This window comes from Protopterus annectens, chromosome 6.part0 (genome assembly GCF_019279795.1).
Source record: "Protopterus annectens isolate FY-2018-M chromosome 6.part0, PAN1.0, whole genome shotgun sequence".
Classification (NCBI taxonomy): Eukaryota; Metazoa; Chordata; order Ceratodontiformes; family Protopteridae; genus Protopterus; species Protopterus annectens.
This window is the reverse complement of record NC_056737.1, coordinates 742120440-742135659: the sequence shown is the minus strand read 5'-3', so window position 1 is coordinate 742135659 and position 15220 is coordinate 742120440. Positions and strand designations below refer to the sequence as shown.

Sequence of the window (15220 nt, the reverse complement as noted above, 5' to 3'; positions counted from 1 at the left end):
ACTACCAGGCTACAACTCATGCCACACATTTTGGCCACAGAACATGGACCGAAACACAAAAGGAGGGGGTGTATCCATATTCATCAAGGATACCTACACCTCCAGGTTAGTGGCGCAGCATGATACCTCCGAGATCATCCATGTGCAACTAACTTCAGGCAGATCTGCAATTCAAATTGTGGCCTGCTACAGATCATCCTTCATGACCCAGGACCACCACTCCGCCTTTCTGGAGAGACTGGAAAACATGAAGGTCCTACCAAAAACCCTGATATTGGGTGATTTCAATTACCCTACCGTTAATTGGGAAAACTACTCAAGTACAAACTCCCAGGTCCAGCGCTTCCTGGAATTTATCAACTCAAATGTCCTGGATTAGCTGGTAAACTCCCCTACCATAGGTGAAAACATATTGGACCTGGTTATCACTAACATTGGTGACAGGTGTTCCACACCGGAGATCAACCAGTCACTGGTTAGATCAGACCATAAACTAATCACTCTGGATGTTCACACCACCACCTCAAACCAAGGAAACCACAGTGAAAAACATTTCTATAGCAAACTTCACCTTACTTAAGACAGAGGTGGTAAGTTTCACAGCCCCCACGCTAAAGGATAACAGTGTCCAAGATGCAGGAACCTTTACAGATGCACTCTGTGAGCACCTACAAGGATGCATGGATCCCTAGCAAAACCAAGACTCACTCCCCTAATAGAAGGAAACCAGTCTGGTGGACCCCTGCCATAAACAGACTATACAATAGAAGGAGGAAACTATTTCAGAAAAAAAGCAAATCCCAAGAAGGAAAGACATCCCTGATCAGTATCAGTAAGAAACTAAGGCCCCTCATAAACTCCTCCAAGGCTAACTTCGAAAAAAAAAATAGCCAAGGATTCAAAAGATAGCGACAAAGCCTTCTTTAGCTATGTCAAGAATCTAAGTGGCAACTCGCAGATATACTCTGAGCTAGTGCAAAATAGCACAAAATATACTGAACCCACTGATATTGCCAACATCCTGGCAGATAGATTCAGTGCAAATTTCAACCCCCTCTCACCCCCAAAAGAGCCCAAAACAGTAACGGAAAAGTGTAGTGTCCCGGAAATCACAGACGCACAGGTGAAAACAGCCCTTTCAAAAGCACAGCGTCAATGGGGCCTGATGGTGTCCCAGGCTGCGTCTTGCACGAACTACAGAACAAACTAACCCCCCCACCTAAATACACTTTTCAACCTCAACCTCTCCACAGGCTATGTTCTCATAAAATGGCGCACAGCAACGGTTATTCCGCTCCATAAAGGAGGGACCACAGCTGACCTTGGTAACTATCGCCCAATAAGCCTGACTAGCCTGGTCTGCAAGGCTGTGGAGCGCATCATCATGGAACTTATTAACAAAGACATTGGGAACCTCCAAACACTTGACCCGACCCAGTTCGGCTTTGTTAAGGGCAGATCATGCCTACTAAACCTGGTTGACTTCTTTGAGACAGTCACCAAGGCCATAGATGAGGGGAAGGTAGTTCACACAGCCTACCTTGACCTCCCCAAGGCTTTTGACACCATTCCCCACTCGGAAATTATAGAAAAACTCACCAGCCTGAACATAAACCCCTACGTCACGAGATGGGTTGCCAACTGGCTTACAGACAGAACTCACACGGTAAGAATAGCGGGCTTCAGGTCCGACTCTAAACCAGTCACAAGTGGTGTCCCACAAGGCTCGGTCCTGGGAACCCTACTGTTCGGCATATACTTCTCAGAAGTACAGGCAAACACAGGAGGACTACAGCTAACCAAGTTCGCCGATGACTGCAAACTGGGAGCCATAATTGACTCTCCGGCTGACACGGACATTCTCCAAAAGGGCCTTACTGAGACGGACACCTGGTGTCAAAGTCATGGTCTCAAGTTAAATGCCAAAAAATGCATAGTCTTCCCGTTAGGGAAAAACAAAACACCCATGAATTACCACATAGGTGACAGCCCCCTTAATACAGAAGAGGTAATAAGAGATCTGGGGGACCCAGGTAGATAGTAATCTCTCCTTTGATAATCATATTGCCAAGGTAGTTAGGAAATCCTTCTATGTAGCCCATCTAATTTCTAAAGGGTTCGCATCTAGAAATAAAGAGGTTATAGTGCCCCTCTACTCGTCACTCATCAGACCCCTCATAGAATACAATACCCCGTTTGGGATGTGCCTCACAAGACACTTCCAACAGCTGGTAAGACCATTAAAGTACCTCACCAAGAGAATTACTGGTTAAACATATATTCTGTGCAGCCCGACTGGAAAAACTCCAGCTGTACTCAGTGGCATATTGCTTACTCAGAGGTGATCTCTGCCTGACTTACAAAGCCATGTCCAACTCAAAATTGATGGACATGCTCCACCTAAAGAAATCCAAGTCACTGCGAGCTAAACCTCACCACAACAATAAATAGAACATGTTGGCGGGATAGATTCCTGTCACAGAGACTCCCCATGCTTTGGAACAAAATTCCTAACTACATTAGGCAGAGCCCCTCACTAACACTCTTCAAGAGAAACTGTGACGAGTGGATGACAGAAAATACACCCCTGGGATCACTTCATTGGCTCTTCTTGACAGAGACTCAGTTAATCAATGGGGCGGCAAAAGCTGACACACTCTGGCTAGGCTTATAAATGCCTTCGGGCAGATAGCCTAGTACCTACCTATGAACCTATAAAACATAGAATATATATAATATAAATTAAGAAAAAGTTTACTCATCCAGAAACTGAGTGTGGTATCTGTATATTTTCTGATAGTGTAAATAACTAATTTAGGAACAGTGAGTGAGGTACTGTGGATTTAGGGGAGTAAAGTAAAAAAAAAATGGCTGGTGAATGAAAAAGTATCAGAATGTAGGAGAGTTAATGCTGACAGACACAAGACGTAACTCTGTAAGCAATGACATAAAGTCAGCTGGGAGACCACATATGGGAGGGGAGGCAAGCAAAAATTAACAATGTCAGAAAACAATACAGTTGCTTGGCCAGCAAAGATTGATTAGGGAGACTAAGAAAAGTAGAAGTGAGAGGTACTAGTCAGAATTTTTAAATGAAATTATGTGTTGGACAGAAGTTTGCTTTTCCACGGACAAAAGGGAGAGGTTTTTACATACTGAGCAGTGTGACCTATGACTGGCGAATATGGGTTAGCACCCTTTGGCGCAGGAGGCACATTACAGTTGATTAAAACTTTTACAGATGCAGATATTTCAGTCCACAACATCAGTGACAAGAGCAAGACTTTATCTATATCCGTTGGGGGAAGGAGCTGTCTTGTTCTACATTTTCACGAAAGATAAGTTTTGTTAGTTTTCTTTATTTTTTAATTAAACATGTATGTTGATTTTTTTTTTAAGTTTAATAACATGTTGGTTTTCAGTTTAGATTTGTTGAATGCAAAAGTTAGTTTTGCTGCCTGAGTATAATTTATTTTTATTTTTTATGTATTTAACATTTGTTTACTGGGAAAGTTTGACTTGGAACATAGCCAATTTTCAGCGGAGGCCCAGGGAGAAATGCTCTAGTTGGTTGTCCACCCTTGTTCCCAGATAGGTTGCCCTTGCAATGGAGACAGCATATCTTCCCTGAATCTTTTTCCATATCCTAAGGACACTGATATGTGAATTAGCAAGAATTTACATTACCTGGTGGTGATAGTGCAGCACGTGTGTGTGTGTGTGTGTGTGTGTGTGTGTGTGTGTGTGTGTGTGTGTGTGTGTGTGTGTGTGTGTGTGTGTGTGTGTGTGCGCGCAGTTGCATTCATGTATCCTACAGTGCACCATTGTGGTTTGCAGCCATTTTTCTGCTGTCTTGCAGACTAGTTGTTTATAAAGGGTTTTACATCTGTAAGCTTTACAGTTATTATTGTTCACATACAGTTGATAACCAGAAAATATGCTTTAAGGAATATGACTTTGAACCTTTTATTTTATTTCTTGCTTTAATTACTGAATCAGTTACATATTAAGGAATTATTTCAGTTTTGTTTGGTTTATAGTTGTTTGCATCTTTGGAATTGCAGTTTAGATTCTGATATTTTGTGGAACATTACCATGCATTTCCCGATTTTAAACTGGATGAGGTTTGAATTTATTGATTTCAAGTTGTATCACTGGAAACTACTCCCAGTTCATTTTTTTCCACAATTTTCTGAACTTGAAAATACCGTATTTAAGTAAAGGGGTGTTTGAAGGCTTTGTGCAGAGAAAAAGATTCTGATGAGCTCAAGCTTCAGTCAGTTTTTGTCCCACTGAAGCTTCAGATATTTTATGTCTAGCTGAAATGTAGGGGAAGTCTTGTGAAATGTTCTATTATACACTGATTTAGATTTATAAACTTTGAATATGTAATTTCTTATTTATGGTTGAATAAGTATTACAAGGCTTTATTGTTTACATCCATTGCATTAGCTTTTATGTTTTTTTTTTTAAAGTGACCTGGGACTAGAATTTTAGATTTATTCTTTTAGCTTTTTATGTGACTGTTTATGGCAAGAAGTAATATTACTGTGTGTTTGTAGGGTGTGTGTGGGTGTTTATATAGTGTATTTCCTTTTACATTTATTATTTCAGTCTCTATATTTCATTTCTTGACTACTGATGTGATTTAAGGCAGAAAACACTTGTGTGTGCGTGTGTGTGTGCTAGATATTTAAACAAGTTTAGGTGTGGATTTGTTAATGTTTTTATGTCACTGTTGCAGTTGTGATTTAATAAAGATGTTTAAAAAAGGTTAGGTGTGAATTGTTGCCTGCTTGTAAAATACCTGTGATTTTGCTTCATTTAGAATACATAGCCTCTAGTGTCTCTCCTGTCAGTGTCCCTTAGTAGGGCATTGTTAAAGGTAAATTAAGCAAGGGTTTGTTGTTTGCTACCTTTACTGCCTTGTTACCTTGTCCCTTTTTCAACATTTGCTTAACAAGTCAGGAATAGCACTTAAGACAGAAAGGCTTAGTGAGTTCCTAAAATTATTGACAAAGGGACAATGAGGGATAAGAGAATGGGGTAGCGTGAAAATACCAGTACAAGCTGGATATGGAGTGGTATTGAGAAGTAGGTTTGTCAGGTTGTTGGGCAGCTTAGAGAGCTTTGTGTTGGCTGAGGATGTGTGCAGCCTGCAGCACAATGTAAAGATGCTTCAGACCAAAATAAGGGATGTAGGGATGGTAGTCAGTTGAGAAAGGGCAATCATTGTGTAACTGGGAAGGAACAGGCAGCAGCAGACCATAGCTGGAAAGGGAATAGTAAAACAAGAGAAGAACCTGACAGGAGAACGTTGACAGAGGTTGTCACATGGTAAGATGAAAGCAGAAAGTGGAAGATTCATCCATCGAAGAGAGGACATGGAGAGGGAAGCCACAGTGGAAGACCAGTTGAAATAGGAACAATGCCAGATCTGTCTGTACAGGAGCCAGCAGAGTACAGTATTCACTGAAGGATACTCATGTAGAAGGTACAGACAGATACTGAAAGTGACGAAACTGGGTAAAAGTGCAGAGGGCTGGGTTGAGGATGGGGACGTGAGGAACAAGATTTCAGCTATGAGGGATGGTGATACTGAAGCAGGAAGTAAAGGAGCAGAGAGCTCAAGTAGTGGTCATATAAGTGCGTTTTGGCAGTTGCATATTCATTTAACAGTAAGATTAAGATTGCTGGCAATGGAGACAGGAGAGACCAGGTTACACTTAAAGTAGTCTTGGATTTAGATTTGGTAAGACAAGAGACAGACGTGATCGAGGTTAATACCATGGAGAAGGAATGGGTATGTGTTGTGGTACAAATTGCTACCAATTACCCAGCGGAGGCAGTTGATAGTAAGCAATGCCACAGTTGCTGGGTTAATGTACTAGATGTAGCATTGTCAGAAGAGTTAGCAGTACCAGCAAACCAACACACTGACAAGTATTACTGAGTATAATGAGTGCCTGCAGCAGTGAGCACAGAAAAAGGCTTGGGATTGGTAGTAGACAGAGGAGACCTGGCATAGAGACTCTTCTAATCCAGGGACAAGCTCCAGCTCATCCCAGAAGGGACAGTGGTGCTTAGCTGGAAAAGTAGTATATATTAATGATCACATTTATAAATTAAATTGCTAGCAGGTTGAGGTATCAGAAAACCCATAAAAGGGTTGGTGCACCGAAAGCTGACAGAGGAAGAAGATGGACACAAAGTGTAGTGACTCTGGGCATGGTTGTGTATCATTGCCTTGTAGTTCAAGACATCTGAATAAAAGGATGGTGGAGCTACAGAAAGTGATGCCAGAGGCAAGGTGGACTTTGTTCAGATCCTGGACACAGAGGCCATTGACAAGAGTTGAGATATGGAGGTACAGTGGATATAAAAAGTGTACACACCCCTGTTAAAATGCAAGATTTTTGTGATATTAAAAAATGAGACCACAATAAATAATTTCAAAACTTTTCCCACCTTTAATGTGACCTTTAACCTGTTCAATTCAGTTGAAAAACAAATCTTGTTAGGGGACAGAATATAAAAAATAAAAAACGTACAATAAGCTGGTTGCATAAGTGTGCACACCGTTAAACTAATACTTTGTTGAAGCACCCTGTGTACTTTTACACTAAGAAGAAGTGTGGAAATACAAAGACAAAGAAATGCCTGTGAAATTGTAGGGTATTGCGTTGTACTGAGTTGTGGAGCAGAATAAGAGAAGAATTAGGAGTCTAGGCCAAATTGGGCAACTAAATAAGCTGTGCGACTGCATCAAGGAGATGGGAGTACTCAGCTCTGCAGATAAGATTTAAAGGAAGTTAAAGACGTAAAAGAGGTGAAGGCCAGTGTAGTTACATAACAATGAGACTAGTTTTAGAGCAAAAGATGAGGCATGCCTCGGAGCTCAGACTTTCCAAGACTACTACACTTAGAAGGCAGGAATTGGGGAGGTTGAGGAGGCACAGTACAAAGATGTAAAGAGAGTGCAAAACAAGCAAGTAAAGGCAGCAGAGGGATTCTGTTGGTCTCTTTTGGCTTTTTCTGGTTAGAGGTCGCCACAGCAGATCACGAGTCCACAGATCGATTGGCAGTGGTGTTTTTACAGTGTCGAGTTGCCAGTCCAGCCTTCATAGAAGGCACACAAACACGCACCTACCTGCATGACTTTAAAGCTCACTCGACCTCAAGGGGACATGCAGACTCCACACAGAAGGTGCTCCAGCCAAGAATTGAACCTGAGAACCTCTTGCTGTGAGGTGACAATGCTAACCGCTGCACCACGTAGAAAGAAGAAAAGAAGGGATAAACTTGGCCAGACTGAGCAAAATTGGAATGGAGATCAGGAAACGGTGTGGGGGGGGGACATACAAAATTAATATTTTACAACATTCGTCAAGACTTAAGCCAAGGGGAGAGTGCCATGCCAGGACGGTAGTAAGTAAGGCATAGTGGGGAGAGTAGCAAACAGACACTGGATGTAGATGGAAAGAGATAGTGGGGGAACTGAGAAAATATTGCACAGTGACCAGAGGGATGCTTCCAAGTTATTCAGGAGTCAGTCATTATGCTAGCAGATCTCCTGACAAAGGTCTTCAACAGGTTAGTTGCCATCCTGCAGTACAAGGTAACAGGTGTGATACACCTGTACTAAAGGGAAACAGGAAAAGTCTAAGGAGCTTACAGGGTTGCTAGTCAAACGTCAGTGACAAAGCAAGTCATGATCAGAACTCGTGGGGAATGACTGCTTGCTTCCCTTGAGGCCAGCAGTCTCCAGGACAACAACCAACATGAGTTCATGGCTGAAAGGAAGTGTAAGTTAAATATGTTCCACTTTTGTGGCTGGATTACAGGAGATTTTGACAAAGGAACATTGGTAGATGTCATCTACCAAATCCTTTCACTCTGTTCTACACAGGCAGCTGCTGGTAAAATTGGATGGATTAGGCTAGGACGTGCAACTGGGAAATTGGATTGCTTCAGGATGGGGAGATACTATGAATGCAACTGCAATTGGCATAGTACAGCAAGAGTCATTCCTGGGTCCAGTACTATTCAGTGCATTTGTTACAGACGTGCGAGGGAATAGAGAATAAAAAACAGAGAAACTAGTGGTCTTAAAACTTCGTGGATGAGCTCAGTCGCAATAATTTCCAAAAAGCATGAAACCCAGGTGGTGTTCCAAAGCAACACACCTGTATTTGTCACAGACAAGTGATCCTGAGTAACAAAAAAATCAGAAATATTTTAACAATATTAAACATATCCGCTTTTATATACTTAGAAGTAGGTGTGGAAAATATATGTATTGTTTAATTTTAAGCCATCCATTTCATGGTAAACAATATAAACAGGGCCATAAAAGAGCATTTTAGAGCAGTAAGTACCCATCCCCACACACTACTACTAATTACATCAAACTAAAGCCTAGTTAAGGAAAACACTGCCTATTTGCAACTCACATTCCAAGATCAGATATTAAGAAAAGCATAACGTATACAAAAAAAAGATATATGTAAAACAACTTAACTAAAATCTTTTCTGGCTAACTAATGTGATAAGAGCTAAAATCAAGAGGATTACTGGCCTCAAACAGTTGCCCTGTGCAGCACGATTGAAAAAGCTAAGACTGTTCTCTGTTGTATACCGCTTTCTCAGAGGTGATCTCTGTCTAACGTACAGAGCCATGTCCAACCCAGAATTGTTGAACATGCTCCATTTTAGCAAAACCAAATCTACTTGAGCTACACGCTCTAGGGATATTAACCTCAACACAACAATGAATAGAACATGCTGGAGGGATAGATTCCCTTCGCAGAGACGTCCCTTACTATGGAACAGGGTCCCGATCTACATAAGACAGAGCCCCTCACTATCACTCTTCATGAGGAACCTTGATGAGTGGATGTGTAACCGAAAGTTCACACCGGGGATCACACCAACAGCACTACTAGATAGGGGCCAAGGGTACTAGCTGCTAGTAGAAGGGTCTAGGGAACTACTAAAGGAGCGGTGAATACCACACAACGTGGCTGGGCTAACATATGCCTTCAGGCAGATAGCCCAGTACCAACCTATGAACCTATAAGAAAAACACTTGGCTGTCTAACTATTAACATAATGAAACTAGAACACTATAAATATAAAAATACATCTGTCTAATAATATCTAGTAAATATCCATCCATATATATTATTATACATAGCAAGTTAACAGCTGAGAAAAAATGTCAGTGCTTTGCAAAAAAAGTTGTCATGACAGTTTTCATGTTTACATCCCCAAAAGCATGTTTATACAGTGAAAACTAGCAGAAAAAAACAAACAAAAAAATACAGAAAACAGTGGATGAAGTGAACTAGTAATGTATAAAAGTGGACAGGTGTGTGCATAAGTGTCCACGAGCATGTAAATGGGGGAACTGTACCAATACTACATGGTAATAGCGGCATGAAAAAAAATGTGTGTTTTGAATGTACCATTTAAATCTTTGGAGAGATACAGGTTTACTGGGGTTATACCGCTGCAAGAGGGTATGCAGGGAAGGGTATTCATTTTGGTAATGAGGCATGGAATGAGCAATTTTTAACTGAAGGAGTTTAAGATAGTTTGGAAATTCCATCCAGTTTATTTTTGAGAGTGCAAGGCAGTGATTGGATCTGTTATGCAAATTAGCAGTGCATTTGGCAATTTTATTGTAGCATTTTTCCAAGTTTTACTAGGAGGCTGTTGTGTAGGTTAATGAGGTTAGTGTCAGTATATGAGGTAAGCTTGTGTAGTAGATTTATGACCTAGGCCAGTGAGTAATGGTTTGGCTATGGGTAGAGTTCTATGCCTCTGGTGAGTTTTCTTTCTTTCTTTAATTTATTTATTTATAGTTAAGGTGAGTTAATTTGTTCTTTTTTTCCCAAAATACTATTTTATTGATTTTTCACAACAAAGTTTCCATGAAACAACATGACAGTATGTGTGCTTGTGAATATCAAACTTGAGGTTATAAATCGTTACACCAAGCAACTTGGTGTTAGAAACCTGTTCAAGGGTAATGTTTTGAGTAGAGGAAATATTAAATCTGTTTGAGATTTGGGAACAACTTTTAGAGAGGAAGAGCATCAGTTTTGCTTTTTTAGCATTAGGTGTAAGGTGAGTGTTATTATTCCATTGTTCTACTGCTGTGTAGGATTCCTGTGTAGTCGCCTGTAGCCACCCCAAGGAGGGAACAGAGCAAATTATATAGTCATCTACATACTGATTCATAGAAAAAAACACTAAGTAGAGCCATCAAAGTCCTGCACCGTTTAATACTGTAACTAATAAAATGCAAGTAAAAGAAACAGTGCGGTCACCATACAAAAGGTTTAAAAAGTACTTAAATCACCAGTAAAACTCATCTGAGTTTTACTGGTGATTAAAGTACTTTTTAAACCTTTTGTATGGTGACCGCGCTGTTTCTTTTTGCTTATATATTGATTCAAAGTGGCTGATGTCACAGTATAAAACTTATTTATGTACACATTGAATAACAAGGGTTAAATAACGGACCCTTGGCGAACACCTATAGAGACGGGAATGAAGAAAGAACGTGTTTTGCCACCGTACTGCTTGGGTGTGATTACTTGGCTAGCTCTTGAACCATGATAATGTTGCATGAGATAAGTTAAGTTTGCAAGGACTTAAATCAATTTTCGGTGTGGATCAGTATCATATGCCTTATAGAGGTAAATAAAAATGGCTAAGACTCATTTCCCAGTATTACAGTGTTGGTTGGCATTGTCTAGAAATGATAGCAGAGCAGTAGTGATGCTATGGTGGGGGCAGAAAACATGTTGGGTAGGTGAGAGGAGATTATTGTTGAGCAGATAATAGAAAGATGCCTGTGACTGAGGAAAAAGTATCTGATCAGAGACTTGTATCCTGAACTTTTCTTTACAAAGATCAGAAAAGGGTGGGGGGTAGACATAATATGGGTTTTCATGATCGTATAAGGGAGATGTGAAGAGGTCACTCTGGTTGTGAAGGTTGGCAAAGGACAGTGCACAGGCTGTAGGCTGTGATGACAAGCTTATCACTGTATCGCTGAAAATGCTTCATGAAGGAGGTTGTGGATGCATGGAAGGGGCTATATTGGTAGAGTAGCAATCCATGGTGGCATTCAGGTGAGCATGGAACAAATGGAGGAAGGGATGGAGGGGAAGTAATATTTTAAACCATTTGTAGGGCAACACTACACATGCTTGTCTGTTTCTGCTTCTGGCAATTTATTGTAATGTAGTTCAAAATTCTTGCATGTTGGTTTTTATTCCACATAGGCTAGTCTTATGTACTTGTTTGATTACAGTTATGGAAGCATAATCTTTCAAATGAGTTTGTTATAGTATTGTTATTATTATATGAGGACTTTTGAACTTTTGTTCTCTATTTTCCTAGGTTGAAACGGAGACGAATGTTCTACAAGATGGATCCCTTATTGATCTTTGTGGAGCTACCCTATTATGGAGAACAGCAGATGGCTTGTTTCATGCACCAACTCAGAAACATATTGAAGCTCTTCGACAAGAGATTAATGCTGCAAGGCCCCAATGTCCAGTGGGATTAAATACCTTGGCTTTTCCTAGTATCAACCGTAAAGATGTTGTGGAAGAAAAACAACCATGGGCCTACCTTAGTTGTGGACATGTTCATGGTTTTCATAACTGGGGTCATCGCAGTGACACAGAAGCAAATGAAAGAGAGTGCCCTATGTGCAGGACTGTTGGACCATATGTGCCTTTGTGGCTTGGGTGTGAGGCAGGATTTTATGTTGATGCAGGACCTCCAACCTTTGCTTTTAGCCCATGTGGACATGTTTGCTCTGAAAAGTCGGCTAAATATTGGTCCCAGATACCCTTACCACATGGTACTCATGCATTCCACGCTGCTTGTCCTTTCTGTGCAGTACAGTTATCTGAGGAACAGCCCTGTGTCAAATTAATCTTCCAGGGTCCTATTGACTGATTATTTTATTTACAACAGTCTGAAGTACCATTGTTTTACTCAAAATACTGTGAATTCCTTACCACTAGCTATGGATGCTACCATTATAAAATGGTCTTCTGAGATGGATTTGGAATTATAGGGAGGTTGGGATAAATTGACAAATGATACCTTGTACTTGACAAATCTTAGTATTGTGGAGTACAGAAGTACCTCCACCTGAATTCAGTGATTTTCATGATGTCCTTACATTTTTTTCTTTGATAATATAGGTCTACTTTCTTAGCATTTAGATGTTTTTTCTGTCATTTTTTTTTTCACTTATGTGATTTTTTCTTAATTGAACATTATTTCTGTAGTCACTGAGCCTTAGCACTGAAGTACGTAAAATAACAAGTGCACCGCTGTTCAGGTAAGAAGTTCAAGCTTGACTATGGGACATTGGGAGACGGATTTATGTGACTTTTTGTTGGTCATCATTATATGAGTTGTTTTCAGTGCCCTATACTGTCCCTCACCACATTTAATAAGATAGTCATTGGTTATTAACACAGTATCCACTTCAAAAAAATGCAAGTGTATATTAAATATCAGATTTCTTAAGTTATTTCTCCTGCTGATTTCAGTGCTTCCCCCAGTTATGTATTATTTGCTTTTAATCCAAGTAGCAAAATCAGTTTGCTTGACAAAAACATGGCTCTCCCTTGGTGATGCATGTTTCTGTATGGCCAGCTTTCTCTATTTTCTCTTAATTTTATTCTTTATTGTTTACAGAATATTTTAGATGTATATTTACTAAGTTTTTTTTTTTCTTTTTAATCCCTAAAGATATAAAGTGTTATCATAAACCTGTCTAAACTTCATTGGACAGTTCTTCTAAAGTGCATTTAATATTTGCCTTTATTCAAGTACTTCTGAATTATCCACTGTCTGATGTTTTCTTTACTAAAATGCTCCAAATCTGCTACCACTAAACTTTAGTATCACCCGGTTTTTGTAAAGTAACTAAAGGCTGGTTAGTGTAGAGTTTACAGATATGTCAAAATGTTTTTTTTTGTTGTCTTTTTTTAGGTAGTGACAAAACAGAAAGTGAGTATTACATGGGTAAAGCTGAAGTTGTAATTGTTGTTGAGGTTATAATTTAAAAATAATATGTATAGTTTTTCATATTTATTTAAGGTTTTGCAGCTAAGGGTAATTTTGAGAAATAATGGAAGAATATTGCTACATATAAATCATTCTATGCTCAAACAGAGCCTTTAAAGAAGTGTTTTAGCTTAATAAAAGTCTAAGGACAAAGAATCTGTAGCCATACAGCACTGCATCACTAGCACACAGATACTACCATTTCAGATTTACTGTGATGCCGTTTCAGGAATGTGTATCTCAGAGCAAAGTCTTCATTCCCCCATAACAGAGTTAATGTATGACGTGTCCTGAAGTTGCTACAGAAAAACACTTTGGTCGGTTGTCCTTCTGAGCAGTGGCATCAGCCTTATTTAATCAAGATATAATTTTTTGCTCTTTTTCTTAACTTTAACAGTGTAGAACTTGGAGTTCCACATTGCAGTCTATTACCATTTTATTATATTAGTTTCCTTCACATGTCTTTGTTCTCCTGTGAGATATAGTTAAGAGACGTAGCTTTGGAAGTGACCAGTTCTTGTAGGTGTCACACATCAATGTATATGTTAATAAAACTGCCTTCCTTGTTCTACAAATGGTTTTCTGATCAAAAGTAAATTCATTACATTTTGGGTTTCCCTTAATAGTTTTGATATAATACATAATGCATCCATGTTGTTTGTGAAACTCTATTCCTTAATAATTAACGATTATCTTAAAACTCAGTGTTTGCAAGTTCTCTGTCCACGGTATCTCAGGTATCAATCTATCCCCATTCCAAATAAAAACTGCCTTTGAGGAGGAGTACAGCAGCAGTCTGTGGGGTGGTATTTGTAGAACTTGTTTGAATGATGATTGATTATACTTTTTATTCTGCCAGATTAATTATTCTAACCTGTATTTTGCTATATTCATGTCCTTTGTATAATTTTATAATTTATATGATTTTAATATATTGTGTATATACACTTGAATTGAACTCTTCAGATTCCAGCTGTAAATTGTTTTCTAGATTTAATTTACTGTTAGAAGTTAGCGTTCGAAAAATCCATGCCTATAATGTAATAGTTTAAGTCACTTAACTGCTGCTGCTGTTTAACATTGCAGTATCTACGTTTCCATCTTTTAAGATAACTTTCTTTGAAAGATATGGATTCTGCTCATAGTATATGGATATACTATGTATTTCTGTTCTGTTGCAGTTTTGTAAAACATTTTTACTTAAATGCCATGGGTTGATATATCCATTTTGGGACACCACAGTCCTCTTTACACTAGTGAAATGAAATTATTGGTCAGCAATAATTTATTCCTTGCTGTGTAATATTTTTATCAATTGCTATTACTAAAATGATTCATTATTACTAATTCAAAGCTATTTTTCTAGTCTTGTACATTTTCTTAACTAGATTTGCTAAATCATATGTGCTGAACACATTTTCCATACTATTATCTGGTACAGTTTTTGAAAAGTTATTTATTGACATGTATAGGGTACGTGCAAATTAAAAATGACTAGAATTTGAGACTTGTATCAGAATTGTATCCTTCTAAACAGACTTGGAGCGAATACATCCTTTATTTAATAAAATCACATCTCATGTCTGCCACAGACTAAAAACCTCACCAGCTCAAGTCAACATTTGGCAGATTTCTGGCTACATACTTTTTTTCTGCAAAAAAGGCCGTTTGAGTTGAACTGTCTAGATCATAACATAATTTTCTGCTTTTTTATTTGCAGGATAAATAAAAAAGTACATGGTGGATTTAAAAGTGTTTTGCATCCTAATGTTTTGAAAATGAACCATTATGACCAAGATTTAACCACTGAGTGAAAGGATTGATTTTATCCAGTAGGTGTGTAAAACAACAGTACAGATCTAATTCGGGGCTTTTATCATTCACTGTTTTTCTCAACTGTTTCTAATAAGGTCTCCACTAAATACGTGAGTAATACTCCGACAAGAATTAGTGCAATGCATTCATAAAAGAAGGAAATAAATGGAATGGCTGACACACAGTGATTAAGCACATTAGCTGGTCAAGACATGCATGACTGAGACTGACTTGACTGCTTTCTCCCTCCAACTGTTTGTGTGATGCATAAAGAGTTATAATACTCAATAGTGTTATT

General features: G+C 39.0%; 1 protein-coding gene across 1 annotated transcript in view; it reads left to right on the top strand.

Moving 5' to 3' along the window:
- Positions 1–14859, top strand: part of PELI2 (pellino E3 ubiquitin protein ligase family member 2) — a 1464870-nt gene extending 1450011 nt beyond the window's left edge. Inside the window, exon 6 of the mRNA XM_044074430.1 lies at positions 11416–14859. Within this exon, the coding sequence (XP_043930365.1) occupies positions 11416–11982 (567 nt within the window). The 3' untranslated portion in view covers positions 11983–14859. The remainder of the gene's footprint in view (positions 1–11415) is intronic.
- Positions 14860–15220: the final 361 nt, after the last annotated feature.